Source organism: Psammomys obesus, unplaced genomic scaffold (genome assembly GCF_907164565.1).
Source record: "Psammomys obesus unplaced genomic scaffold, mPsaObe1.curated_primary_1811, whole genome shotgun sequence".
Lineage (NCBI taxonomy): Eukaryota > Metazoa > Chordata > Mammalia > Rodentia > Muridae > Psammomys > Psammomys obesus.
Genome location: NW_026595981.1, coordinates 4723736 through 4751255, shown reverse-complemented (window position 1 = coordinate 4751255; position 27520 = coordinate 4723736). Strand labels below are relative to the sequence as shown.

At 51.8% G+C, this 27520-nt stretch overlaps 1 protein-coding gene across 3 annotated transcripts in view; it reads left to right on the top strand.

Moving 5' to 3' along the window:
- Ksr1 (kinase suppressor of ras 1) overlaps window positions 1-27520 on the top strand; it is a 134366-nt gene that overhangs the window by 92613 nt on the left and 14233 nt on the right. For 2 of the 3 annotated variants that reach the window (XM_055620135.1, XM_055620134.1), the window contains exons 3-13: window positions 4618-4765; window positions 11337-11763; window positions 13391-13395; window positions 14771-14831; window positions 17596-17679; window positions 18677-18738; window positions 18831-18937; window positions 22370-22535; window positions 24638-24679; window positions 26580-26634; window positions 27182-27230. In XM_055620135.1, the coding sequence (XP_055476110.1) occupies window positions 4618-4765; window positions 11337-11763; window positions 13391-13395; window positions 14771-14831; window positions 17596-17679; window positions 18677-18738; window positions 18831-18937; window positions 22370-22535; window positions 24638-24679; window positions 26580-26634; window positions 27182-27230 (1206 nt within the window). The remainder of the gene's footprint in view (window positions 1-4617; window positions 4766-11336; window positions 11764-13390; window positions 13396-14770; window positions 14832-17595; window positions 17680-18676; window positions 18739-18830; window positions 18938-22369; window positions 22536-24637; window positions 24680-26579; window positions 26635-27181; window positions 27231-27520) is intronic. The other variant, XM_055620136.1, reaches the window with a different exon arrangement.

The following is a 27520-nucleotide window of genomic DNA, read 5'->3' as shown; positions in this document are numbered from 1 at the left end:
AAAGAAAGAAAGAAAGAAAGAAAGAAAGAAAGAAAGAAAGAAAGAAAAAGAGAGAGAGAGAAAGAGAGAGAAAAGGTACAGAGATATACTGCTGCAACTTCTGGGGACCAGGGTTGCCTTCCCCCAAGTTCCTCGTCTGCCTGCTCATGCCAGGGAGATTAAGTGGTAGAGAGAACTGTCACTCAGAAGTGATGGCAGGGGACTGGTGTAAATGGAGTGCTAAGCAATCTGATTACATCCCCGTGGGGTGTGTATTCATACCCCTTGTAGCCAGGCAGAAACCCCGAGTGGCCCATGCTGAGGGCAGGGGTGAGGCTCCAGTATACAGAGGGCTCCAGGTGTCTTTATTCTCTAGCATCCTTGCGACCCACAACTTTGGTCTTGCCTACCTTCTAGCACTGTTTGAATCAGATCATCTAAAGCAGGCGTGAGGGAAGGACAGAAAGAAGGGCCTCGCCCCTGCCTTATTCAAGGTGGGGCAGATTGATCCCTGGGCCTCAGAGGAGCGAGAGACACGCCTCTGGCTAATTTGAAGCTATAAGCATTAGTTTTTTAAAGATAAGCATTTGGACATATTCTTTCCCTTACCAGGAAAGTTAATTCACTTGGGTAAAGAACAGAGGCCCTTCCATGTTACTGGGTGGTTCTTTTGGCGTGTAGGTAGAAATTGGTTATTCGGAAGTAGCCCTCTCCCGGAGAAGGGGGCTTCAGAGTTCCAGGTGAGCAGGAGGCCCAGCATGTGACAGGCTGCTGTTGAGCTCGTGTGAGCTCTTCCGAGCTTTAGCACACGGATCGAGTGGCATGGATTTCCTGAGTCGGTTCAAGTGGAGATAGCATACACAAAACAGCGTGAGCCTCATGCTGGCAGATGGGTGGTGGCAATGAGTGGAATCACTCCGTGTGAGAAATTGAGAGGGTGTGGTTGATGAACATGGAAGAAAAAAGGAAAGAAAAAAAAAAAACCCTTCGTTTTAGCTTTATAGTTAGGTTGGAAGTTGGGGTCCCCATGTCTGACTCCATCGTTACCACAGCTTCTGTCTCTCATCTGCCAGGAAGCTGCGGAGTCAGCTTTCTGGGCAGCACGTGTGCACGAGGGTATGCTCCCCTGCCAGGGTGTCTGTGGATGACCAGCCGGGGTCATGCCATCCAAGGTAGGATGTTGCTCTGTGGGGGGGGGGGGGGGGGGCTTCGGGCTTTTGTTTGAGGCAGCATCACACCACGTGGCCCAGGCTGGCCTCGGGTTTGAGATCCTCTCATGTGCAGTTCCAAGTTGGGATTCCAGGTGTGTGCTGCATCGCACCCTGCTGTTGAGGGCAGTTGGGTGGAGGTTAAGGTCACCTGTCCCTGTCACAACAATATCGCCAAGCTGACTTCCACGAAAATGAAGAGGAAGGATGGGATGGCCAAGCTGCACCAGGATGAAGAACAGTTGCTGGGGTTATAAAGGAAGGCTTGTGGGCAGTGGGAAAATGCTCCCTTGTAAGGACGGGGTTTGAATCAGACTCCCCTCCCTGTGCTGCTCAGCAGTGGTTTCCTGTGGGTTTTCACGTGATGGGGTAGGAGGATTTCTGATGCCAGTAGTTAGTCTGAGCAATGATGGTGATCTTTCTTGGTATCGAGTGTCTATCTCACTGTGGTGGGAACTGTTTTAAACAGGACTGAGAGTCTTGCCAGAGCCCTGGAGGTGGACTAAACCACTACTGAGACACAGGGACCTGCCCCAGGTGCTGTGGGAGGAGGGACATGGCCCACGCTGTCTCCAAGACTCCGTCCGTTCAGTTTGACACTTGAGTCTAAGATCTGCAGCGCTGCAGATGCACTGACAGTGAAATTATCCTCTTGAAATGAAATCTGAACTGGATGTGGTGGTCCAGGCCTGTGGCCCAGCACTTGAGAGTTTGAAGCAGAAGGATCACCTGGAGTTGGGAGGCCAGCCTGAGCGACAAAAGAGGTTCAAGACCAGCTCGGGAATAGTGTAAGGCCCTGTGTTAAGAAAACAAACAAAACTAGATACAGTTGCCTTTAGAATCCTTGGAAATCACTTCAAGCTTTCCAGACGTGTTTGATATGGGATGTGTGGTCACCCCAGTTACTGCAAATGTGAAGAGTATTAAAAGGCATTAAGGAGGAATGTAGACGGTCAGTACAGTCATGCAGTCACGTTACTTCCTGTTCTTGCCTGGATCTTAGTGAATAGTAATTACTTATTTGCTCAGCTCCCACAACCCCTCTCAACACAGACACACATGCACGTGCTATAAGCCCTAGAGGCCAGAGATGTGGTCCATTGTTCTTTGTGTGTGGATTCCTTGGGGGGAGGGACTTTGATGTCAAGCCTGACTCAGCGTTCATGCTCTGTATGAGTTTTCTAACGCTGGGTACTGTTAGCAGGTTCATGCACCCCCTGTGTAAGTTCTCAGCTCTGCAGGGAAAGGACGGTGAAGAGCCTAGCTCCAGACCAGTGTTGCCACCTTCCCTGCATAGGCTCTTGCACAGCCAAAGAAGGTATCACTTTTTTTTCTTTTTTTTTAGGGGTAGAAGGAAATTTCCCCTTCACCTTTTAACAGTCCCCTGGAATAAACTGATAAAAGTTGAATGGGAGAAAAGCCACAAGAACACAGTACACACAGAGACGCTGTCGAATTGTCTCCAGTGCCCAAAAGATTCCAAAGCTCATACCTTCTGTTTCTGCAGGGGAGGGAGGGAGGTAAGCCATTTTGAGAGGTCCTTGATGATAACTGGGGACAGACTATGTGTTAAATGGTGCTTTTGGAATTTAGGTGAGCCCAAGGGAGCAACACCACCTTGCAGAGGAAGGGAAGGTGGGTGGAGAGATGGTGGCTCAACTCTTCAGAGCATTGGCGTCCTTTTCCAGCGGACCCAGGTTCCGTTCTCAGCACCCACATGGCAGCTTGTGGCTGTCTGTAGCTCCTGTTCCCGGGATCCAGGGTTCTCTTCTGCTCTCTGCAGGCACCGTTCACACCTGGTGCACAGACATACACATAAAATAAAAATTAAGATTAAAAAACAAACAAGAAAATTCTTCTAAGGCCAGGCACAGTGGCTCACACTTTTAATCTCAGCACTTGGGAAGCAGAGACAGGTAAATATTGGTGAGTTCAAGGCCGGCCTGGTGTATAAGACCCTATCTCTGTCTAAACAAACAGCACAGAAGTCTCTTGTAGCCACTTTCCCGTTACCCCTTAGGAGATTTCGTGTAGAAATCAAAGAAATCGAACTCCTGCAGCCTTACGGGATCCGAGAATGAAACTAACCCTTGTCCTTAAGTTAGCCTGATAATAGCTTTTTTGGTTGGTTGGTTGGTTGGTTGGTTGGTTGGTTGGTTGGTTGGTTGTTTGGTTGGTTGGGTTTTTTTGGTGTTTTGAGACAGGTTTCTTTGTGTACCCCTGCAGTCCTGGAACTGACTCTGTAGACCAAGCTGGTCTTGAACTCAGAGATCCGCCTGACTCTGCTTCCCGATTGTCGGAACGAAAGGCATGGGCCACCACCACCTGGCTCTAATAATAGCTGCTTAAAGTTCATTTTATTATTAATGTGCATGTGAACACATACATAGGTCAGAGGGCGTTGATGGGGAGCGAGTCCTCACCTGTCTTTGGGTTCCAAGGTGGAACTTGGGTCGTCAGGTTTGCAGCCCGCCTCCCGAAAGACATTCTGTCCAGCGGCGTAGCCCTTTGAGCCACATTCTCTACAAGTAAAGGGATCCCAGTGACCTGCAAATTCTTGACCACTGAGCTGCACGTCCAGCCCGGCTTCCCCAGTGCCTGCCACCTTTTTAGACAGTTTATGTAACACAAGCCGGCCCCAGACTTTCCGTGTAAGCACGGATGACCTTGAGTTTGTGATCCTTCTGCCTCTACCTCCTAAGAGCTAGAATTATAGGTGTGTGCCACCGTGCCTGGTTTATGCAGTGCTCGAACCCAGGTCTTTGTGGCTGCTAGGCACACTCTGCCAGCCGAGCCACAGCCTCAGCCTCCTTTTTATTTTGAGACAGGGTCTCACTAAGTTGCTTAGCCGGCCTTGACTTCGCTCTCTCACGCAGACAGGCCTTGAATTCAGAATCCTCCTGCTGCAGCCTCCCAAGTAGAAGGGATGGATCATGCCAGTCTAGCTGACCTACTTTGACTAACTAAAATACAAGCCAGTAAGCGGTGTTTGTTTTTTATTGTTGTTTTATCCCTGTTAAAAGCAATTTGGCCTGAGATCGCTCTTGTATGATTCAGATTAATAATCAAGTTGCGAAGAGCGACCAAAGGTATCATGGCTACCAACTTTTCTGTACTGAAGAATTATAAATAAATAAATATAAACAAATAAGTAGGCTGTGAGTCCCCCTCCACACCTTTCTGGTGTTCTCTTCCTCTCCTCATCCCCAACCCAAAGGTGGCACTCCACTTCAGCTGCTGTTTCTGCCATACTGAGGGAGGGGGTAAGAGTGCTCTGCCCATGCCCTGTGACAAGTGGTGGCTTCTAGTCAGAGGCCAGCTGAGGCAGCAGCTGGCTCCTGCCACTCAGCTGAAAGGCCTGTCCTTCAGAGCCGAGGGCTGAGACTCCCTCCCCGCTCCCTCAGCTTTCTGTCCTGTCTGTGCCCCCCAGGAGATTCCCCAAGAGCTCACACTGGATGCCCTGCTGGAGATGGACGAGGCCAAGGCAAAGGAGACGCTGCGGCGCTGGGGAGCCAGCGCTGAGGAGTGCAGCCGGCTACAACAAGCCCTCACCTGCCTTCGGAAGGTGACCGGCCTGGGTAAGAAAGGCCCGCTTCCCTCCCGGGCCTCTATTCCTGCCTGTGCTCCTAGGCTTGCCAGTTCCCTGGGAGGTGGGACTTCTGCCTGAGTAGGCCTCAGGACAGGGAGGGTGTGCTTCAGGGTTTGGGGGCCATTTTGGTATGGCTGTTTAGAAAGTAGCTGGTCCTCAGCCCTAAGGGAGGCCCCTCAGAGTTCCCAGGGCCTTGGAGCCCAGATGGTGTAGCCAGTCTGACCTGGGAAGCCTCAGCCGTTGTTAGGAATCCCTAGTCGGTTTTCAGGACAGGCCCAGCATGACAACACCTCCGACACTTACAGGAAGGCAACTGTGTTGCTCCAGCCCCTCCACCAGCTTCCTGTGAGCTTCCAGCCTCCCTCCTCTAAACAGCTCCCCTCCTGCTCCTGTCCTCATGGGCAGCTTCAGCCTTCTGCTCTCGAAGCCTCTCTGGTGTCAGTGTGGCCTGAGCCCAGCATGCTTAGAGAAGTTCTGCAGCTTCTGTGGGAGTATGCCCAGGGCTGTCCCAGGCCTCGAGTAATCCTGCCATTACTGAAGTCTCCTCAGGGATTACTCACAGGCATTTTATTTCTTCCCTTGGAAACAGTTTCCCTTGCCTGACTTAATGTTCCCACCACCACCCAGAGGAGCCACTGAAATGAGCCTAACGAATGGAAGCAGGCCTCATTTGAAAGATCTGAGCTACCTGCCTCATCTTCAGCCTCCTGAGGCTGAAAAGGGAGGCATCGAGCTTTGTAATACATAATATATAATATATACATATTATATATATATAAACACACACACACACACACACCAGGCTGGCCTCAAACTCACAGAGATCCACCTGCCTCTGCCTCCCAAGTGTGCTACCATACCCAGCTAATTCATTTTATCCCCCAAAGGGTAGGGCTTAAGTTCTTTATTCTGAGTGTGTGTGGCACTAGATATGTCTGGTTCCCACTGGGCCAGGGCACGGCAGCCCTAGGGAGGAGAACTTTTGCAGCTTCTCTCCTGTTAACTCTCAGCTGTGAAACTCCTGCTTCCCTATGACAGGCTGTGGCTTCCAGTCATCCCACAGGACTTCCTCACTGCCCACCAGGGTTGAAAGCAGTCAGAGCATCCTGCTTGCACCCGAGCAGGACCTGGCGAGAGCAGCCCAGTCAGAGCAAAGATGAGCCGAGGAGTCAGTCCCCCTCTCCCTCCCTGTGCCTCGGTCCCTCATCAGTACAATAAGGCAGTAGCTGCTCCTCTGACAGGATTGTTGTCCTGGTGAAGTGAACCAAGGGGCACTAAAGGTCAGGTGTGCTTTTAACTCTTAGGCCTGTGGAGGATGGGAAACGCTGCCACTGCTTTCCTTTGTGGCCTCTGGTCTTTTCTTCCTATGTAGTCTAGGCTGGCCTTGAGCTCACCCACCTGTATGTCAGCTCCCTGAGGGCTGTGATAGGGCCACCAAGCCTGTGTGCCACCAAGCCTGGCTCATACTTGGTTTTGCTTCATGTTTGTTCTGATTTGCTTTGTTTTTGAGACAGGGTCTAACTCTGTAAGCAAGGTCTCTTCAGGCACACACCACCACGCCAGCTGATGTTTGAAATAACATAAACCAGCTGGTTTCTGAAATAGAGTCTCTTGTAGCCCAGACTGGCCTTGAACTCTCTGTGTAGTCAAGGTTGGTCTTGAACCTTAGATCCTTCCACCTTTACACCCCTCTGAATACTGGGATCACAGGTGTGTACCACCTCCCACCCCCATCTCAGCTCAAGTCTTTAACGCAGAATTTTCCCTTCCTGAGGTCCCAGTTTGGCGTGGGCATCCCAGCACCCCCTCAGTACAATGGTATTGCCAGACTCTGTCAACTGCCAGCTACTGAATAACGACACAGAGACCTTTTATTATTTTATGAAAGATTAGGCCTAGCTTAGGCTGTTCCCCAACTAGCTCATAGAACTTAATTAACCTGTTTATTCTAGTCCATGTCTGCCACATGGCCCGTTTCCTCTCATTCAGTGCCTGTTTGTCCAACTTCCTCCATGTCTGGCTGGTGAATCTCCCGTACCTCTCAAATCTTCCCACAGTTCGCATCTCTGAGACAGATGATGATTCATAAAAAAATAATACCAAAGTCAGGACAGTACTCAGCTCTCTGCTGATATAGAAATCAATACTTGAATAGTATAAAGACAACCTTTACATAGTGTGCAAAAAGATCATCCCAACGTCGTCCCCTTTTAAACCAATAGAAAGCTTTAACATCCATAAATTATATACAATAAGAACAATTATGAGAACTATCAGGTAAGAATTTGGCTGCATTGGAGAAAGTACTCTGCTACCCTATCTTAGTGAGTTCCAAGTTCTGTACCTAAATCCCCTTCTATCATAATTTGCACTTATCAACCTAAAAATATCTTAAGCATATATATGAGACTGTAACTATCTAGACTTCAACTCCATCAGAGACGTGAGAAAGATAAATTTTACCTGAGTAAACAGGAAGTGCAGAGCAAGCAGCTTCAAAACCAAGAGATGACAGTGACTGATTGCTGCCTGGACAGTCTCCCAAGAATCCTCTGTAACGTTGGGGCATTCATCTTCAGCCTATTGGCCCAGCATATCTGACAGACTTATTTGTGAAGCAGGAATTACGGACTGGGCTACCTTGTCTTGGCAAAGTTCGGCAGTCAACTTCCCAGTGTCCTGTTTGTCTGCAGTTTGGACAACATGCTGTCAGCAGTCAAGGAAAGGGCAGCTTGCTGCCCAGTGGCCAGCTCTGCCACATTGAAGCAAACCCCATATGGAGGTTCTTTGATGTCCATCATCTTCTTTGGAGGAGAATGGGGATTCTGACAGGAGCTGATGTGTCTCACAGTCATGAAAAGCCTTATATTACTAAATGCCAAATTCTGTAGATCTCTGAAGGGTTTGATGATCACCTATCTATCTAAAGTATATCTGAAAAGGCAAACATTGCTTGTTTTCAGCTACTTACTATCTGCTTCCCTTTGAAAACATCTGCAGGAGGCTAAATCAAGCTTATTTCTGTAATTAACTAAACTAGCATCTAACAAGACTACAAGTTCAGTTGTTATATGTGACTAACTACTAACCCGCATCTCTTAATTATCTTAAATAATACTAGCTTTTAAAGGGTCTAGAACTTTACATTTTTAAATGAGCTGCATAGGTACAATAACAAAAATAACCTTAAATTTGTATCAGTATAAAAAATCCATGCCATTTTAAAGTATTTGAGACTAGTAATTGGCTTTTAGTATAAAAGTAGATTCAAGAATCTTCTTTTCCTTATATCTCTATATCTGCCTCCCCTTTTTCTTTTCATCCTCTCTCCTCCCTTTTCTCCTTAACACGAGATAGGAGTGGAAGAAGGGCAGAGGGAAGAAAGATAGAAATCCCTGAATCTAACCTTCTTTATTTTCTCCTTGGTGAAGGCCATTAACAACTTGGAACCAACCCCTCCCCTAAAAGACAATGAACATCCATCACCCATCAAACAGCCAACCCCCACCACCTCTCAGATGGGCATTGTTCTCTTAAAATTACTTCCTGCTGTCTGGGGGTGACTGTGTCTTTTGGGGACCCTAAGAAAACTGGCATATTGGCCAGGTCCTGGGAGAGCTAGCTGTAACTTTTTCAGCCCAGTCTCTGGGCGATGGGAAAGTGCAGGGCTTAACTGAAGTCCTGGCTAGAACAGCCTGCGAGGCTGGACCGCCTGAGCTAGCCACTTTGACGTTGTTCTGGATGAAGATTTTGAGGAGACCGCAGCTAAGGCCCAGTGTGAGGCTGGATCACCTGGGCTACTTGTCTTCATTGGTGTCTGGTTCTTCTGCTCTGAAAACACGTAAACTTTTAAAGGTAATACGCATTTCAGCATGGAATGTGTGGTGTGCACAAACCAGCTAAAGGTGATTCTCTGCTCCGTTTGAACAGGTGAAAAGTATCAAACTCTGTAAGTCCATTTGGACCGTATAACCAAACTGTAATTTAAATCTCCGTCCATGTCATGTGAAAGGATGGCTTGTCCTAATGAGGCCCGAGATGTTCCTGTCTCAGCCAGTCTTGGAGCTGTTCTCTTGTAGCGGGATCAGCATTCATGTCAACTGTTTTGTTCTTCCTTTTTCCCTCATGTCTGCAGCTAAGATTCACAAGATGTGTCCCGTGGTCAAATCTCATCTATTAATCTTAAAGGAATCCACGGCTTTTCATTTCCTGTTGAAACAAAGGCATAACTTCCCCCCTCCCCAATGCAACACATTTCCTGACTTCCATTCTGAAGTTAACCATTCTTACAATATATGGGCTGCTTTAATTCAGCAGTCTTTTCTAAAACCCAGTGCTTTTCAGCAGCTGTGCTACCTGTCTCATATGCACTTGAAAAATTTAAAGTCAATAAGGTGTTATTTAATCTATCTCTGGGAGATCTCATATTCCCCTTCTGGCCTATTAACATCTCCTTCCTTTTACAGGTCGGGTTATTGCCTGACCTGTAGGATTGTCAGATGTATCTGTAACTTGTTCTGTGCCATAATGTCTAAAAAATTGTTGCATTTTATTGGATACATATTCTGGTGCATCATCAGCTCCAGTCTGCAAAGGCATCTTTAAGGTAGCCATTATTTCTAATAAATGTGCAACCGCGGCACCAGTCTTTTCAGAACTCAAGGAAAAAGCCATCAAAATCTTGACTAGGTATCAGTCATCCACCATGTTAGCTATTATAGCAAATCTCTCCAGTCTTTTGGAATTATATGATTTTCCGTAGCCCAATACATGCTATAAGACATTATTACTCCTGTAAATCTCTTTAGTTCTAGTGCCTCTATGGGCTGCCATCCAGATTCTTGATAACCTTGTGGATTTTGTTCATCTGGAACTACTTTTTTTGTTGTCACTGTAGGTTTCAGATTGGATTCTTCTGAAGATTCTTTATTCTGATTTAAAGAATCCTCTAATCTCTGTTCCATGGCCTTTGATCTAGTAGTCTATTCTTCAGTCCTTTTCTTATCTGAGTCTGCTTTATTCTGATTTTTCTTAAAGAGGATATATAAAATTGTAATCATTACCAAACATAATTATTTTTATGGTGAGAATTAAAACAAAATTATATGGGATCCAAGTGCCCTTTGCTATTGTATTCTTTTGGGGTGGGTAGGGTGGTTTTGGTTTTTCAAGACAGGGTTTCTCTGTGTAGCCTTGTCTGTCCTGGAATCATTCTGTAGACCAGGCTGGCCTTGAGATCCACCTGCCTCTGCCTCCCTGAGTGCTGGGGTTAAAGGCATGAGCCACCACTACTCAGTTTATTTTCCATTTTTTAACACAGAAAATGTTTTTTTTAAGCTCCCTCTCTTCTTCCTTCAGAGAATTCACTTTATTTTCAAACTAGTTGTGATTCTTGTTATCCAGTTTCTTTACCCATTTCCTATTTCCAAACTTAATACATTACCAGTTCAGAAATCTGGAGCTTCTCGGTAACTCCGCAGTTCTGGGGAATGTCCCTTCTGCTCCTCAGGCCAGCACTTGTCTTTGGCGGCCGGCTTCAGCCCCTCATCTTGATCTAGCAGGCTGCACTTGCTGGTTTGGGGGCTGAGGCCACTGTTTGCCCTTCCCTGAGAGCCAAGCCTCACCCCTGTGGGCACCGGCCGGGAGCCAGGCCTGCCCGCCCCAGCTCTGGGTTGCACTTGAACAACGCTGCATTTCTCCCACCACAGCAGCTGGCTCTACCACAGCTCTGGGGAGTTACTTGCCTGTGGGCTATCCACTGAATCTCCCATTCCCTGCTCCCCACCCAACTGCTCAGAGGCCCAACTCGAGTGCCCAGCAGCTGGCCCTATTGCTTCTCGGGACAGTTAGAAGAGCCACGCCTCCACACTAGGCTTCTCTACGGTTTCTTGTTTCTGCCACTGGCTGGCTTGCATGGTTGCTAAGAGACTACTTTTCCAGCTGCTCCCATGCCTTCCATGCCTGTCTTGGGCTAATGCCTTAATCTGCCTAAGTTTGGATTTCTAGCTACCACGTTGGATGCCATTTATCGCCAGACTGTCTCAACTGGCCAGCTCCTGAATAATAACACAGAGACCTTTTATTATTTTATGAAAGCTTAGACCTTAGGTAGGTTATTTCCTGGCTAGCTCGTATATCTTAATTAACCCCTTTATTCTGCCTGCCGCTTCCAGCTCCCTCCGTGTCTGTCTGGCAAAGCTTCTGCCCCTCTCAAATCTTCCCACAGTTCCTGTCTCTGCCTGGAAGTTCCACCTTTCCTCTCCAGCCTAGCTATAGGCCATCAGCTCTTTATTAAACCAGTCAGAAGATGAGGGAAATGTGTTCACAAAACACTGAGACAGGTGATGCTTCATGAAAGTAACAGTACCAAAGTCTGACAGTACTCAGGTCTCTGCTGGTACAGAAGCCAACAGCTGAGTAACACAGCCTTTACCCAGTGTACAAAGAGATCCTCCCAACACGGGAAAGTGTGAAATCAGTGCTGATAGCATTATTATGCTTTCAGATAGTAGTGGCACCTCTGAACCCCTTGTATTTCTGACTGACTCCTTGACCCACAGGAGGGGAGCACAAGGACGACTCTGGTTGGAGTTCCGCGGAGGCACAACGAGAAAGTAGTTCAGGGCCTTCAGCGGACATGCTCTCCCCACTGGGCCGACTGGGTGTCGGCACTCAGGGGCCGCGTTCCGTCTCCGTGTCAGCCCTGCCTGCCTCAGACTCTCCAGTTTCCGGCCTCAGTGAGGGCCTCTCGGACACCTGTATCCCCTTGCACGCCAGTGGCCGGCTGACACCCCGGGCCCTGCACAGCTTCATCACGCCCCCTACGACACCCCAGCTGCGACGGCACGCCAAGCTGAAGCCGCCAAGGACACCCCCGCCCCCAAGCCGCAAGGTCTTCCAGCTGCTGCCCAACTTCCCCACGCTCACACGCAGCAAGTCCCACGAGTCCCAGCTGGGAAACCGAATCGATGAAGTCACCCCAGTGAGGTGAGTTTGCCCCGTGGCTTTCTCTTGGGCACCTACAAAGGACTGATAAACTCAACCCACATCGAAGCAGGGAGAAGCACAGGCATCCATCCCTCTGATGCAGCTGGACTGAATCCCAACAGATGCCTTTCTGTGCACAGACACATATAAAATGATGCATGTGTCAGTCAGGATAGGCTGGACTAGGCCACAGTAACAAACAGGCCCGTTATCCCCAATGCTTAAAGACTTGATTCTCATAGGCTAGCAGAACAGCCCCTGTCTGGAACATTGCTTCCTGGGTCACTGGCAGACCAAACAGCGAATTCTAGATGTTGTGCGCTGGCAATTAGGTAGACTTGGTTTCCTGTTTCATGAGTTGCTTCTGAGGATCCAACCACTGAAGGATTGAAAAATGCTGGGAGAGAGCTTGGGATATGGCTTCATGATAGAACACTTACCATCTCCAACACACAAGGAAAAAACATTACCTGTCGCTGTACTGAATGTTCACTTCTTCTCTTATCCTTGTTTCTTAACCAGTACAATATAACAACTATTCATATTTATAGTAACTATTTAAATAGCTTGTGCCCATGCTCCAAAGGCCGTATGAAAAGTGTGCCTTTCTCTCCCCCTCCACTGCCAGTATCTGTATTAATCGAAACACCTGATTTAAAAACCTGCTCATCGCATACTGTTGTGTAACTCAGTCAGCGTGTCCCTTCTGGTAGCCATTGGATCGTTGTGGGTTCTGCTGTTTTCTTTGGGTTCTTTTTCTTGTTTCCCTGGGGGTTTAGGTACCTGGCTCTCCTCTTTGATATGGCACTCCTTTTCCAGAGGGTTCCTAGGGCTTTAGCAGCGCTCTCGTTTTTCTGCTTGCATGAAGCCTGTCCTGGTCTGTGATGTGCCAGGCCCTGGATGGGTCAGATGACTTTGAATTATGGAGCAGAAACCCAGAAAATCCCTGTGCCACCCAGCCCAGGTGCCCCCAGATGCAGCCATAGAACATAGGATAATTTCTGTGAGGCCACGGGGTCCATCAGAGAAGGTCTCACAGTGACCTGCAGCTGATGCCTTGGTTCTCATTTCTTCCTGAGAAGAGCAGTAGGCTTGGCCTCAGTTTCACGTTCAAGAAGGGAACAGATCCTCAAGCCAGTAGTACTGCTGGCTTCAGACGTTGCGGTTCTGAGTCCGTTCCCCACCAAACTGAGCCACCTGACACGGATGCCCTGGTGAGCTCCAAGGGCAGCAGAGAGTCCTTCCCCCCAACTCCTGCCTCCTTTGGGAAAGGGGAGCTCCAGAAGAGAAGGCAGGCTCGCTCAGGGCATGTCCCTACTTGATCCTTTGTAGAATCCACCCTTCAGCTCTGCATTCCCTACTCTCCTGCCCAGCTCCCTGCCTCTCTAACACACCAACCCATCCCCTTCTTCCTGGACCTTGGGCACCCAAACCCCCCCCCCAAGGTCACATGACCCAGGAAGACCTTGCTTCCTCGGTCATGAAATTGGGGTGACTCTGCTGTGCTGGATGGATAGCAAGGCTTACACAAGGCTAGTCTCTGTCCCTTGTCCCAGCCCTTGGCCTGCTTTATTACCAGGAAGCTTTAAAGCACAGGCTGAGCTTGCTCTCCTTTTTGTCTCTCCAGGTTTGGTAAGAATAATTCGTTTTCATCCCTTCTGCCACCGGAAGCCATGCTCGAGTTGCTGTCCCTGTCCAGGGTGGATTTCTCTGACCCCGCTTAGCCTGGTGGGCTGTTCCATAGCAGAAGCAGAAGTGCTGGCAACCACCTCGTCACGTAGCCCTGAGGCAGCTGGCCTTAAAATGACAGGCTGGCCTCAGCCCAGCCCATGGGAAGCAGAGACTTCGAAGGCGTCTCGGCTCACCTGAGGCCCTTGCCAAGCCTGTCTCCGCCTTGCCATTGCTGTATCGACCCCTGTGCCTACTCCCATCTTCTGAGCTGACTCAGAAAGCTGTGCCCTGGGTGTGACCTGTCATCCACCTAGAGCCTTGCTGACAGCTCAGGACTCCCCTCTGCAGGAGATAGGAATTCCCAGAGGTAGTTCCACGTCTGAGGGTGCAGGTCCTTGAAGAGAAGGAGGCGGCCCAGGCAAACCTGGAGCCTTCTCTTCTCCCCCTCCCCGTCTCCAGCTGGGATCAGGGTCTCACATATACTCACAAACTGTGGGTTCCTGTGACTCCCAGCAGAGGTGTCCGCTGGGCCTCCTGAGTCTGCTTTGGGTGTCTGAGTGTCCCAAGAATGTCTAGGGTTTTCTCAATGAAATAGTGATTTGTTTTCCCACCAGTGAGATGATAATAGTGGCTGGGGTAAGCTCTGGGGAGCGTGGCCAGGCAGTGACAGTCTTGGAGGAAGCTGCTGCAGGTTCCCAGGAAGGTGAGGGTAAGGAGGGTAGGGTGCCTGCCCTGCGCTCATCCCTGACTGTCACAACTCACACCCCAGTGGCTGTGGTGGTGTGGTGGCCACGGAAGTGAGGCTGTGGGCCTCTCAGACCCATAGTCCACCCAGATCCAAAGCAGTGCTGCCGGGCACAAATGGTTGCATACTTGTGGCAGACAGCACAAATCAGAGGTCAGGCTCCGAGCTTGATGACTGGCCTGTCACCGTCCTACTGTTTTCCTGTAGCTGGCAGCTCACACCTTTCGGAGTGCTGTGTTTTGATGCTCTCGGCCACAGACGGAGTCGGGTGGCCCTATGAGGAAGTTGAGGGGCAACAGCCTCGAGGGGGTGTGTGCCAGAGAACTGCAGGTGATAGAGTTGTGGGTTCCCGGTCATAGGGTGGCAGAGGACCTTTTGTCATAGTCACAAAAGGTGTGTAGACCTCCGCCCTTCCTTGTGCTGTTGCTTCTGTGGTACCTGGCCTTAAACGAGTTAGTCGGCTGTTAGCACCAGCCGTGTAAAAGAACAGCATGCCCCATCTCGCCTGCTCTCTGAGGTAGAAAGGTCTCAGGCAGGAGCCGGCTCCACAGAGCCTCCCCAGTTCACCCAACCTCCCTTCTTTCCCCACAGATCTCCCTCATGGGTCCCCACAGCTGGTACGAAGGGACATCGGGCTCTCAGTGACACACAGGTAGGTTCCATTGTGATGGAACAGAGCTGACCTGGGTTCCACAGGGCACTGTTGGGTCTGTCTTGGTTGCTCTGTGCCTCTGGCCCATCTGCTTGTCTTGTAGCAAGGCTTGCACCCACCGTGAGCTCTTCACTTACTTAACCAGACAGCTTTTGGGCTTTCTGGGCTCTCCTTGGGTCTTGTTCTCACCCGGCTGAGGGAAAACAGTTTTCTCCCGTCTCCAGGTTCAAAGAAAATAGAACCACAGTCATGGGAAGAAGCTGCAAGCTTCTTCCATAGTCACCTCTGCCATGGGAGTCCTAAGGCCGTCAGGGCCCTCTGTAGCGTATGTGAAAATTCATGTTCCCAGACCCTGCCTATTTTCTTCTCCGCCTGGCCATCTGGATTAATATCATTTTATCTTTTTAGACAGGATTTCCCTGTGTAGCCCTTGCTGGCCTGGGCTTGCTATGTAGACAGGCTGGCCTCAGATTCACAGAGATCCTCCTGCCTCTGCCTCCTGAGTTCTGGGATCAAGGGTGTGTGCCACCATGCCTGGTGACAATCTGGATTTTAAGAACCCTGGAGATAGATGTTTGTACAGTACAGCAGAAGACCACTGGAGACCCCTGACAAGGACTGTCCAGAGGTCTGCCTCAGTGCTCTTGAGACTGGAATGTGCTGGCCATGGACCTGCTGCACAGCCTGCAGGACAGTGCCTTGGGTTGCCCATGCTAACGTCTGTTGTAATCACAGCAGGGAACACTGTCAGGGACTCAAGGGCACTGTAACTTGCCAGGGCCTGTGGTTTCTATGGAAACAGCGGGCTATTTTCCAGCTGTGCTGATGCTGGCCTCAGCTTCTCGCCCAAGGGAGAGTTCTAGCTCCTGAGGGCTGACCAGTGCATCCGAGGTCACTGTCACAGTGGCAGAGCCTCAATCCTGGTGCACAGGACCTCTGCTTGGATTCTTGTCCATGCCAGTATCCCCCAGCCACTGCCTCGGGGAAGAGGATCTGGGGCGCACACAGCTAGGGTAGGCCACCACCCAGCCCCCTGACTTGGTTTTCAGGATTCCTGGTTCTGCCTAACTCTTGGAGGTGGTTGTAATCCTCCAGTCAGCTAACGTTTGTGGGTGTGTTACAAACAACTCCACCAACACTGTTGCCAGTCATTCTGCTGCTGCGGTGATGGACTGTGTTGCCAAAAAGCATCTTCCTTCGAAAATGAAAGGGCTGTTTGTGGTTTCCTCGACTGGCTTTGTGCTAGAGGACATGAATCCCCTTAAATCCCATTTCGCCTTCCAGTCTATCTTCTGGTTTGTTCTTGTTTTGGTGGATCTTAGATTGAAAATACATATGCTCAAAACTCAAGAGGCATCACAGGGTAGAGTTAAAAACCCCCTCTCCCTCTTGTCCCTGGCTTCTCAGTGTGGCCACACACAGGTTAGGTAGTCATCTAGGGGTGATTTGTACAAGTAGATGTGTGTGTAAGTTTTGTTTCCACAAAACTGCACATGGTGCAGCTTCATCCTTTGCTTTTTTTCCCTCCTTAAGTCCATGTGATTTACGTAGGAGTAAAACACAGCTGGGTAGAGTCAGGCAGACCTCTGTGAGTTCGAGGACAGCCTTGCCTAAAATGGAAGTACAAGACAGCCAAGGCTATACAGAAAAACCCTGTCTTAACAAAACCAAAATAAACCAGACTTAGAAAGACACACATGGTATATCCTCACTTATGAGCAGATTTTAGTCCTATAGTACAGGAAAGACACACTACAATGCACAGACCCCAAGAAGATAAGTCTGATGGGCCTCCTAGGCCCATTGCTTAGGAAAGTGGGGAATTTCTGACACAGGCTATGCTGCCTGCTTTTTGACCACTTCCCCCTGATGGGACTTCCCTACCAGGCCACAGGGGAGGAGGATGAACTCAATCCTCATGTGAATAGATGAGCTGGGGTGTCTGGGTAGGAGAGCTCCCCTATTCTGAGGAATAGAGAGGAAATGTGGGAGGGAGGAGCAGAACTGGGAGGAGTAGAAGGAGGGGCCTATGAGCAAGATGTAAATTGAATTAATTAATAACAAAATAGTTTTAAAAATCACATAAATAAATAAATAAAGATAGATAGATAAATAAATAAATAGGACAAAAAAGAAAAACAAAACAAACCAAAAAAATGAGTGTCTAGATATCTGCTGTATATGCAGATGGACATAAGGAACATTCTAGCACCTGGAGAGTCATCTTTGGCTCTTCCCAGCTGATCATGCTGCCACCTGCCATTACTCTCCGAGTCTGTCATCACAGTTGGGCTTTTCCTGTGTTCCTTTGCCCATCATAGCAGTTTGTCACGTTGTAGTGAGATTTGGAGGTCGTTGCACGCGTGTGTGGAAATGGCTCCTATCTTTCAGCTGCGTGTGTGCGTCTGTTTGGAGCGCCATGGTCACCCGCTGGTGGACAGGGTTCCTCCAGCCTTACTGTGGTATGTGGCTGCAGCAGCGCCGTGTCCCTTGGCATCTCATCCTGTTTCGTAAATACCAGGACTGGCGTCACCGGGTCCGAGGGCGCACACACTGCTGCTTTGATTGCTGGTGCCACCCTCCGTCCCATTGACCGCACCAACTTTAAGATATTGACAGCAGCTGGGGGCCCCAGGTGCCTGGGGAAAGCTGCGACCCCAAGTACAGAACTCCGGGGCTCCTGGGATCAGGCCGAGCCCCCCTTCCCCCGGGACCCATTCAGAGGCCGGGCTGTAACCTCCACTCGCGTTTGTACCCCCGGCAGGTTCTCCACGAAGTCGTGGCTGTCCCAAGTGTGCAACGTGTGCCAGAAGAGCATGATGTTCGGGGTGAAGTGCAAGCACTGCAGGTGAAGCGGGAGCACAAACCTGTCCTTTAGAGCAGCCCTGTTGTTCCGTGCCCGGCCTCCGTCACGTCGGGGGGTTGAAGGACTTCCTCTACCCAACCGTTCACAGGGCCGCTGGGCACACGGGGCGCTTGGGGCTCCTCAGGAGGTGGAGCCAGGCCCTCTTGGAAAAGAGGAATATTTGAAGTGGGTTTTGAAGAAGGAAGAGAACTTCTCTAGGTAGAACGAGGGGAAAAAAAAGAATTCAAAGGCACGGGAGAGAGTGAGGACTCCTCTGGGATCCAGAAGGAATCCTGAGGCTGAGAGATGGGCTGCCTGGCGGGCGGTGGCAGAAGCAGAGCTGCCTGATGACGGGGAAGAGTGAGGGGAGGTGGAGGTTTCATACCGGCAGCCTTGTCGTGTCATAGCCTGTGGTTCCCAGTGGGAAGGGGCGTGGGCAGGCTCAGTGAGGGCCGCCGTCCCATCATCTGCTCTCTGTTGATGGAATCTCAGTTCCCAGCCGCCTTTGCCCTGGCGTTACTGTGTGGCGTGGGACAAGGTACTTGCCCTTTCTGGCCTATGTGTTTTCCATTTAGACATCTGGGGAGCTGATTCGTTCAGATTATTTGAGCCACCATGAGTGACAGCCCCATGAATGGCCAGCACATGGCGCCCCTACACTGCCCTGCACTTGGCAGTGGGAGGGCGGCTCCGCAGCTCATTTTGTTAGCAGGAGACCTGGGGGGACAGGTTGGCTAGACCCGAAGGCCGGCCCAGCTCTTTCCACTCCTGGCTGGGGATAAGGTCAAATTTTCCTCGAGCATTCTAAACTGGAGAAAGGTCTCCCTTAAAAGCAGGGAAGGGTTTGTAGGGACGAAGAAGACAGTGGCTACAACGGGCAGGGTGGCGCGCACCTTGGAGCTAACGCTTGTTGAGATCTCTGGGGGAACTGAGGCCATGGCAGAGTCACCTGGGCAATGCTGGGGTGCCCCTTGGAGTGCTGACTCCCCCTCCTTTGCAGGTTGAAATGTCACAACAAGTGCACAAAGGAGGCCCCCGCCTGCAGAATATCCTTCCTCCCACGTGAGTGCCAGCTCTCCCCTTCTCCCGCTTCCGGGACCCAGGGTGCCTCTCGTGGCATCTGTCCCTGACAAGAGTCCCTCCTTTCCAAACAGTGGCCAGGCTTCGGAGGACAGAGTCTGTCCCCTCAGATATCAACAACCCGGTGGACAGAGCAGCAGAGCCTCATTTTGGAACCCTCCCCAAGGCCCTGACAAAGAAGGTAAGCTGGTGGCACACTGTGGCCTGTGCTTCTGTCAGGGAGCTCTGTTGCCCTCACTGTGGATTTCCTCCCTCAGGCTCAGTGGGGAAGTAGGATGCCATGCCACAGATCTGTGGCTCAGGCAGGGTTGGGGTTCTCTGGGGGTCCTGGCTGAGCTGCATAGTAGGTGCGGTCCTGTCCATTCTGGAATTGTATGTGGTGATTCCCCGCCCCCCCCCCCCCCCCACACACACACACACCTGCATCTGTGAGCCAGCATTTTCTGAGCACCTACTTCGTGCCAGAAACCTAGAAGTTCTGAGGAGCACATACATGTTACAGATGCAGAAACCGAGTCCCTGGCTCCCCAGAACCCATTCCTCATGGTGTCCCTCGCTGTGTCCTCACATAACGGAAGGGCGCAGCAAATTCCCCCGGCCTCTTTGATGTGGATAGCAACCCTGTCTGTGAAGACCCAATCCTGATGGTCTGAGCAGCCCCCAGGTCCTACCCACTAACACTGCACCATGGGTGCTGGGTTTCAACATACTGACTTTTAGGGGCGCATGGACCCTGGGGTCCTGAGGCCTGGCTGTGACTTTTCCCTGTTCCCTTTTGTGCGCCTGTGACCTTGAATGAGTGACTTGACCTCTCGGCGCCTCGTTCACGGATGGTGTGGAATGGGGACAAGAGTGCTCCATGCATGGGGGCCTGGGATGGGGCTCCTGGGTCCCATTTCTAATTCCTCCTTTAGCCGCCTTCCCCTTTCCTTTGGCACAGATGGCCCCCGAGGTCCGGGCAGTGCTGTTCCCTACACATCCTTTATATCCACCGTGTCTCCTGGCACATGCTAGACAGTCAGAAGCATTTGTGTGGGTCCCTGAGTGGATGAGCAGGCTGCAGCATGGCCCTTGCTGCCCCGTCTGTGGGCAGCCGTGCAGCTAGGGCCACACAGGTGCAGAGAAGCTCCGCCTGCTCTGGTGGCCCACAGTCCCCTCCTCCTGCTCAGGCCACTCTGGGGGTGGGTAGATCTAGAGCCTCAGGAGCTCGAGCAGAAGGAATGAGGGTGATGTTTAGCTGGTACCATGTCAGGGTCACTATCTTGGCCAGCAAGGCTAACTTCGGCTCCGAGTTTTGGAGTATACTGCACACCCCAGCCTTCAGGTCTTGAGAGAGAAACTTGTTATTCGTGGCCCTAACTGGTCTGACCCTGACTTATCTAAGGGGTTTCTTTCTGCCCCAGGAAATAAAGGCATTGGACCAGATCTTCAGCCCACCCAACCCAGAGTGTCCCTAGACACCTTCTGGGCCTCTTGGCCTTTTGGCCTGGTTGAGTCTCAAACCAGGATCCTAAGCACTGTTTGGTTCAAGATAGCAGGTCTACAAGAGACTTGAGCAAACATTAGGCAGCTGCTGAATACTGCATGCTTGGCCTTCTTTTTACTGCAAATCCACACAGCAACCCCCTGACATAGGCGATGACTTGTCCAGTGTGTGGTAAGGAAACGGAAGCTCAGGGAGGTCAGCTAAGAAGCAATAGAAGCCTGGTGGGAATCCCGGTCAGCCTGCTTCAGCCCTGGCTCTATCACAGAAAGCCTCAGGCAGCAGAGCTGAGCCTGAGCCTCCTCCCCAGTCCCTGCCACACTGACCTCCTTCGCAGGTGCACACCCTGACCCTGGGGTTCCCCCGGACATCCCGACTCGCTGCCAACCTGGCTCTGTCCTCACTCCTACTTACTGACCAGAATCTACTGGTGTGTAACCCTCATTGTCATAACTACAAAAGCCCCATTTTCTCATCATCATTAGAAAAATCACCTCTCATAGGTAGAAGGTAATTGATAAATGTCACCAGGGCTGGGGAGATGGCTCAGCTCATAAAGCGATTGCTACATGAGTATGAGGACCTGGATTCCGATGCCTAGCACCCCCACACAAAGCCAGGCCTGAGAGCCATAAAAGCTTAACACCTTTAATCCCAGCACCCAGGAGGCTGAGCCAGGTGGATCTCTGAGTTCATGGCCAGCCTGATCTACACAGCAAGTCTCAAGTCAGCCAGGACTACATAGGGAGACCCTGTCTTTAAAAAAACAAAAAATGAAACAACAAAAAGCCAGGCATGGCAGTGCACGTGTGATTCCAAATACCAAGCAAGCAGAGGCAGAGAGCTGTGCTGATCAACCTCTGGCCTCCACACACATGAAGACACGTGTTCACACATGTACACATATGTAGAACACTCAAATGTCATTACAAATCCAGAAGCCATTTCATCCTGACTAGAAACCACGCCTGGGTAAAGTTTGAGCCTACTGCCTGCCTTTTGCCAGAGGCATCTGGACAAGTATTGGAGCTGTAGTGTATTGGGGGCCTCCCGGAGGATGAGGGAGAGGACAGTGCTCCCTGCTCTGGCCCAGTATCTTACCTGCTGTGGCATGAGGCCTCCTCCCAAAGTCATTCCCTAGCCAGCAAGCTACCCGTTGGCAAGCTCCGGCTAGCCTGATCTAATTTAGGTGACTGCGTGCGCTTGCGAAGGAGATGGTGTTAATAAATCATGACAACACATGTGAACCAGGCCTGCCTCTGCAGTCCCTCGAGTCTCTTAGAAATTTCCTCCTAGCTCGAGACTTTTTTCCCCTTTATTTTGAGACAAGGTCTTATGTGTTCAGGCTGGTTTCAAACTCACTTTGTAGCCAAGGCTGACTTTAAACTTCTGATCCTCCTGCCTCTACCTCCTGCTGTTGCAACTATGCAGTGCTGGCATCAAAACCAAGCTGGGGGCCATCACCGCACCAGCTGAGCCACAGCCCCAGTGCCCAGCTCTAAAATTCTTAACCCTTCAAGATGGCAGACAACATTGGCCCAAGCCTTCGCCTCATTCCGGCATTTTGTGGGTTCTCCGAGAGCCCTTTGCACTTTAGGACAAGAACACAAAACCACAGACTCGGTGCCTTGTCATCGCTCTGCTTCCTACAAAGGGCCTGACGCATAGCAGAAGTGGCATAAATGTTGCAGAGTATAGATTCAGTTCCTTAAGAAACTGGGTGCCCAGATCAGGGCCGGCGGGCACTGGAGAGATGGTTGTCACAAACCAGCCCCGGCTGTCTGCAGCTGACAAATGTACATTTAGGTGCAGAAATGCTGTGCACTATTAAAGCACAAGGAGGAAAGTCGGTTTCAAGCAGGGTTCCAGTGGGCTTCTGGGGAGAAGTAGGAACTACAGTAAGAAAGATGGGCAGGAATTCATTAGGGAGGGTCTCTAAGTGCCCTTTCATTCATGAAGTAATCCCAGAAAATCTTGGACCTTCAGAATGGAGCTCCAAGGATCTTTTTTCTTGACCTCCACCCATGGAGATGATTGGTGGGGAGGGGAGGGCAGGGAGGGCTTCAGCAGGCTGGCAGCTGCCGAATTGAGCTTGCAGCCCTTCCTATCCTGTCTCCTCTGGTCTTGCAGGAGCACCCTCCAGCCATGAACCTGGATTCCAGCAGCAACCCATCCTCCACCACATCTTCCACACCCTCATCACCGGCACCCTTCCTGACCTCGTCTAACCCCTCCAGTGCCACCACGCCCCCCAACCCCTCACCTGGCCATCGGGACAGCAGGTTCAACTTCCCAGGTACCACACCTTTGGGCTCTTCTGGGTCCTTAGGGATCTCTTCAGATCCTCTCCCCCACCTCCCCTGAGAGCTGAGTCTGCAGAACACCTGTTGAGTGTGGGCTCGATGCTGCCGCCTGTGGCCTTCACACAGATGAGGATGCTGGGGTTGAGAAAGGAGCAGCAGCCGCCCTGCGCTGTACAGTGGCAGAGCCAGGGCCAGGTCCAAGTCTGCCTAGCAGAAAGCCTGGGTTCTTGGGGTGACCTAGGTTGCCAGCCTGTGCCCATGGTAGCTTCTGCCCAACATCGTCCTCTCTCAGAGATGCCATCTAAGCTCGAGGGTAATGTGACAGAAACAGTAGGGAGTAGGGAACAAGAAACCTACAAAAGAGCATTGGGCCTCGGTTGCATATCCAGTTCTGTGACTGGAGCTGGCTTCCCAAAAAAGACCTTATGTTTCTTCATGTGCCACCTGGAGACATGCAGAGTTAGAGTAAGGTGGTTTCCTCTGAGCACCAGGTGAAGCAGAGCTGAGCCCAGCTGCCCTCAGATTCTGTGCCCCAACCCAGGTGCCCAGGAACTGTGGGGAAGAGGCCAGGATTGCGTCCTTTCTTGCCTTCTGTTCTGGTCAGCCACACTGGGCTGCCCTGTCTCCAAAGAGCACAGCAAAGCCCACTTACCCACACGGCACTGGGCTATTGCCTTGGCAAGGAGTGTCAAGCCTCAGCCCTGGGTGTACATGGCTTACAGCCCTAGAGGAGAACACTGTGGCCACAATGCCCCTGCTTGCTGTAACCCACAGGGTCCAGACCCGTCCCTGGTCCCTGGAGCTCTAAGCCCAGAAGGACACATTGCCCTCACACCCCTCAACCCCTCACCTGACTGCCAAGACCCACGCTGACCCAGCAGCTGGCCAAGCAGCCTCTGGGCCCATCGGGGACTTTGGGACTCCTCTTAGGGGTGGCAAAGGGCCTGAGGGTAGGACTCTTCTGTTCTTGTGCCTTACTTAATATGCACGTGTCTGGGGCGCTCTCAACAGTGAAGCTGTGTCCTGCACCCCACCCCACCCTGCGGCTGAGCCACAAGCCCCTGGAGTAGCTGCCTTTCCTGTTCCACTCTGACTTTATTCTCTGAGCAAGTCTCTTTTGCTAAACCATCTAGTTTGGGTTTCTCTAAGATGGGCCAGCTTGAAAAAACAAGAGACACAGGAAATGTTTTTTTATGATATAGCTCAGACCCTGTCCATTTACACTGATGACCCAGGCGGGAGATAGCCCCCCATTGCCCCTCTCACAGAAGCCTCACCCTCTCCATGATCTTAGAGGACTTGTGAATGAATCCCTAGGGCGCTGGGACGGGCCCACAGAGAAGGACTTGAACCCCTCCTGCCACCTACCTGTTCTATCCAGGAGCCTCACAGCTGAGCTGCACGGGCAAGCCTGGGCAAGCTTCTATATTCCCCCCCCCACACACACACTTACAGTAAGGCTAACTGCCTCCTCAGGTCCCAGAGCCTTATGGGACCTCATGGAGCAGAGCCGAGGTTAGACTCAGCTAGAGTCCCAACTACTCACAAGGCCGGAGGATGGAGCCTATGTGTTTGAAACCAGCCTAGGCCAGCTAGCAAGCATCTCGAAAACACGAAGCAAGTATCCTGTCATGGTCCCCTGTGTGGAGTCTCAGCACTTGGCAGGATCCAGAGCTCAGGCAGTGGGGTCAGGGTGCTTCAGGGTAGGGCCAGAGTGAGGGACAGGTGGCCCCTCTGCACACACCATCGAGCATTGTCGAAGCCAGTGTTATCTCTACTCTGCCTCAGCCTCTTGGCTCATTCGAGAGCGTTTTCTAGAACAAAGCTGGCCCAAGCTTTTCCCGGTGTGCTCAGGCCAGCACTGTTGAGCAAGAGTAGCCGCCAAGATGCCCCATCTCCCGTGCCGCCCCTCCAGCCCTGGGCTCGCCACGCCCTGATTCTCTTCTAGTTTGGGTCCTGTCTCCTGCATGACTCCACCTTTTCTCACCAGAGGCCCTGGGGCAGGGCCGCCTAAGCCACTAACCCGGGCCTGCCCCCAGGCCACACCCCCTCCCGCGCTGCCTCTGCACTGACTCACCTCCTCTTCTGTTTAAAGCTGCCTACTTCATTCATCATAGACAGCAGTTTATCTTCCCAGGTGAGTCTCCCTGTGTGGCTCCGCTAACCACCCCTTGCTGTGACCCTCCGTCCACCCTGCCTGGCTCTTCCTCCCCGCTGCAGCTGGGCAAGAGGGCGAGAAATCCCTGAGGTGTGGACCCTTGTGTGGGCAGGATGGGACCCTGGAGTCCATCCTGTCCAACCTCTTGCTGAGAGAGACTGCGGGGAACTGGGTCGAGCTCACATGGCTAGGAGGTGACAGAAGAAGGATGAGAACTCAGAATGAGGGGGTGGGGGTGGCTACTCGCCGAGGATGCCTGACAAGGGAAAGCCAATTTGGGCTCACCATCACCTGTCAGGTGGCTTTGTCCTTCCCAGCCTTTAATACACAGTGCCACCTACTGGTCGTCACTGGAACTACCTCCTCCCTGCCGCAAGTTTGAAGGGAAAACTTTCAATGCGGCAAACCCCTGGGTTCCCTTCTACAAAAACTACTTTTGCACACCTCTTGCATTTGACCACCCCCTTCCCCTTTGGGCTGTAGAAGATCAAAGCTTTTCTCCTCCCCCTGGAAGTACCCAACACGGTGGGACTCTAATCGTCTTTTGTCTGATTTGCCAAGACTGGAAGCACCAGTATTTTTGGTTATTCCAGGCTTTGCTACGCTCCCTCCCCCTCACCCCCAGATCAACTCCACTCAGGAGTTGGGTTGGAGCGTTTTGTAGCCCTTATCCCTGTAACTCTTCTCAGATATGTAAGTAGACTGCCGGGGGCTTGGAGGATCTGCCTCTTTTGTGAGATTTCCCCACCTCCCAAGAGCCCCCTCAGTCACCAGCTCTAGGATGTGTCCACTAGTGTCTCCCCTCCACCTGGGGAACCCCAGCACTTCTTCCTGAATGGCCTGTTTGGCCCTGCAGGCGGGGGTGGGGCTGCACGCACTAACAGGGGCACACGGGAACAGAATACACAGTGAACCCGTAACTTTCAAGGCCAAGTGTGGGGGTTCCCAGACACCTGCCCACAGCTCCACTCCCTACACCTCATGTGAGGCGTGTATAGCTTCTGGAGTGGCCTGAGCATGTCTGGAGGCCTGTGGCAGTGGCTGGAGAGGCCGTAGCCCGTGTTTCTGAGGCCCACATACATGTAACACACACACAAACACACATAGCACTGCCCAGGATGTCGGGCGCAACTGTGCATGCCCTGTTACGACGAAGGCCCACAGCTTCTGTCAGAGTCTGGTTCCACTGAGAAAAAGCCCCCCGAGGGCTGAGGGGGAAGGTCTTTGTCCAGGGCCGGAAAGGGGCCACTGATAGCGTGAGCTGTTTCCATTTCCTGATTCTCTTCGTTGGGAGGGCGGAGCGCTGACCCCTGCCACCTCTCTAGTAGCACTTTGGTCGCACTTTGGGAGGGAGGAAGACGACCGTCTTTCTCTGGTTAGCCTAGAGGATAGTGTTCCAGCTAGACCGCCTAGGGTCCAGGGTGGGCCTCCGCCGCCCAGCCCGGAGCCTCCTGGTGCAGGCTGAATTTCCTCTCCTTACCCAGAGCTATGACACCGGCCACCCAGTCAGGGGACCAGCAGCTACACCAGAGCTGCCGGCTCTGCCACAAGCTAGGCAAACGGTGTCCCTGCTTTTAAAAAAAGGCAGCCATCCCTGCTTCCTCCCAGAAGGATCCTCTGTGGAGGTGGCAGGCTCAGCTTTTGCCACTTGTGGAGTCATTTGGGCCCAGGACAATGGTGTGGATTGTTGGGGTCTCTCTGGAGCCTCTGCCTGGGCAGCCACATAGACCAAGGCTGCGGAGACAGTTCGTGTCGGCCGATTCCGGTGGGAGTGGCCTGAGGAGCAGCTGCAGCTCAGGAGGGGGGTGGCCCTGGTGTGCTGGTCTTTGGGGGTGAAGGAAAGCTCTCTCACACTTTGCTCCTGTTCTGTCTCCTACAGACATTTCAGCCTGTCCTCAGGCAGCCTCGCTCTCCAGCACAGCCGACAGTACACGGTACGAACCCTCCTCAGCCACCTCCCACCCGCCCCTAAATATCTGACCCTCTGGTTCTGGGCCAGCCTGGAAGAGAACGAGGCCGACTCATCCCCTGAGCCCGGGGGTCGATTCGCCTCCTGTCAGTGCAGTGAGCACGGGGTGGAGCTGTGTATCCAAAGGCAGCAGGCTTGTGGCCTGGGAGGGTGACCAGAGACCTGCAGAACATGACTCCTCTCTCTGCATCCCGTCTCGATTATGTTCCCTTGCACGCTTGGCACCTGGTCCCCCAGTTCTCAGCCAGTGAAGTTGGTCTCCCAGAAGGTGCAGCCACTCAGAGAAGCTAATCGCACAAGCTCACCTAACAAGGAGCTGCCAGCCAGGTCCCAGAGTCAGGGGTGTGGGGACCTGCCCCCCATGCTGCACGGGCCAGGGTGGCAAACGCCCAGCCCTCCTCCTCGCTGCCTCCAGTCAGCCTTCTGATGGTGTCCACAGCGTCCGAGCTGTCTTACCGAGGGCCTCCCAGCCCAGCCCAGGATCTCCTTGACAAAGCCCTTTTCACTCTTAGGCTCGACGACCAGCCCAAAGCAGCCGTGCAGGGTGTGCACGAGGCAGAGGTAAGTGGGAGCGACGTGCATGAGGCCCAGGGTAGATAGATGGCCTCTCTTTCCAGGGCTCTGGGTCGGTGGGGGCCATAGGTGGGGGCCGTGGAGGCTTAGGGTGCAGAGCCTGTTGCAGCCGGTATGGGTAGGTGTGCGCAGCCGGGAAGAATGCTGTAAAGTACAAGCTAGCAAGCTGTGGCTAGCTGAAAGAACCCCTTTAGTCTCCTGTCTTTACAGGAGAATAACTCTGTCTCTCTCTCCCAGCCCACAGACCTGGGCCCTGGCCTGAGAGCTAACTCAGTCAG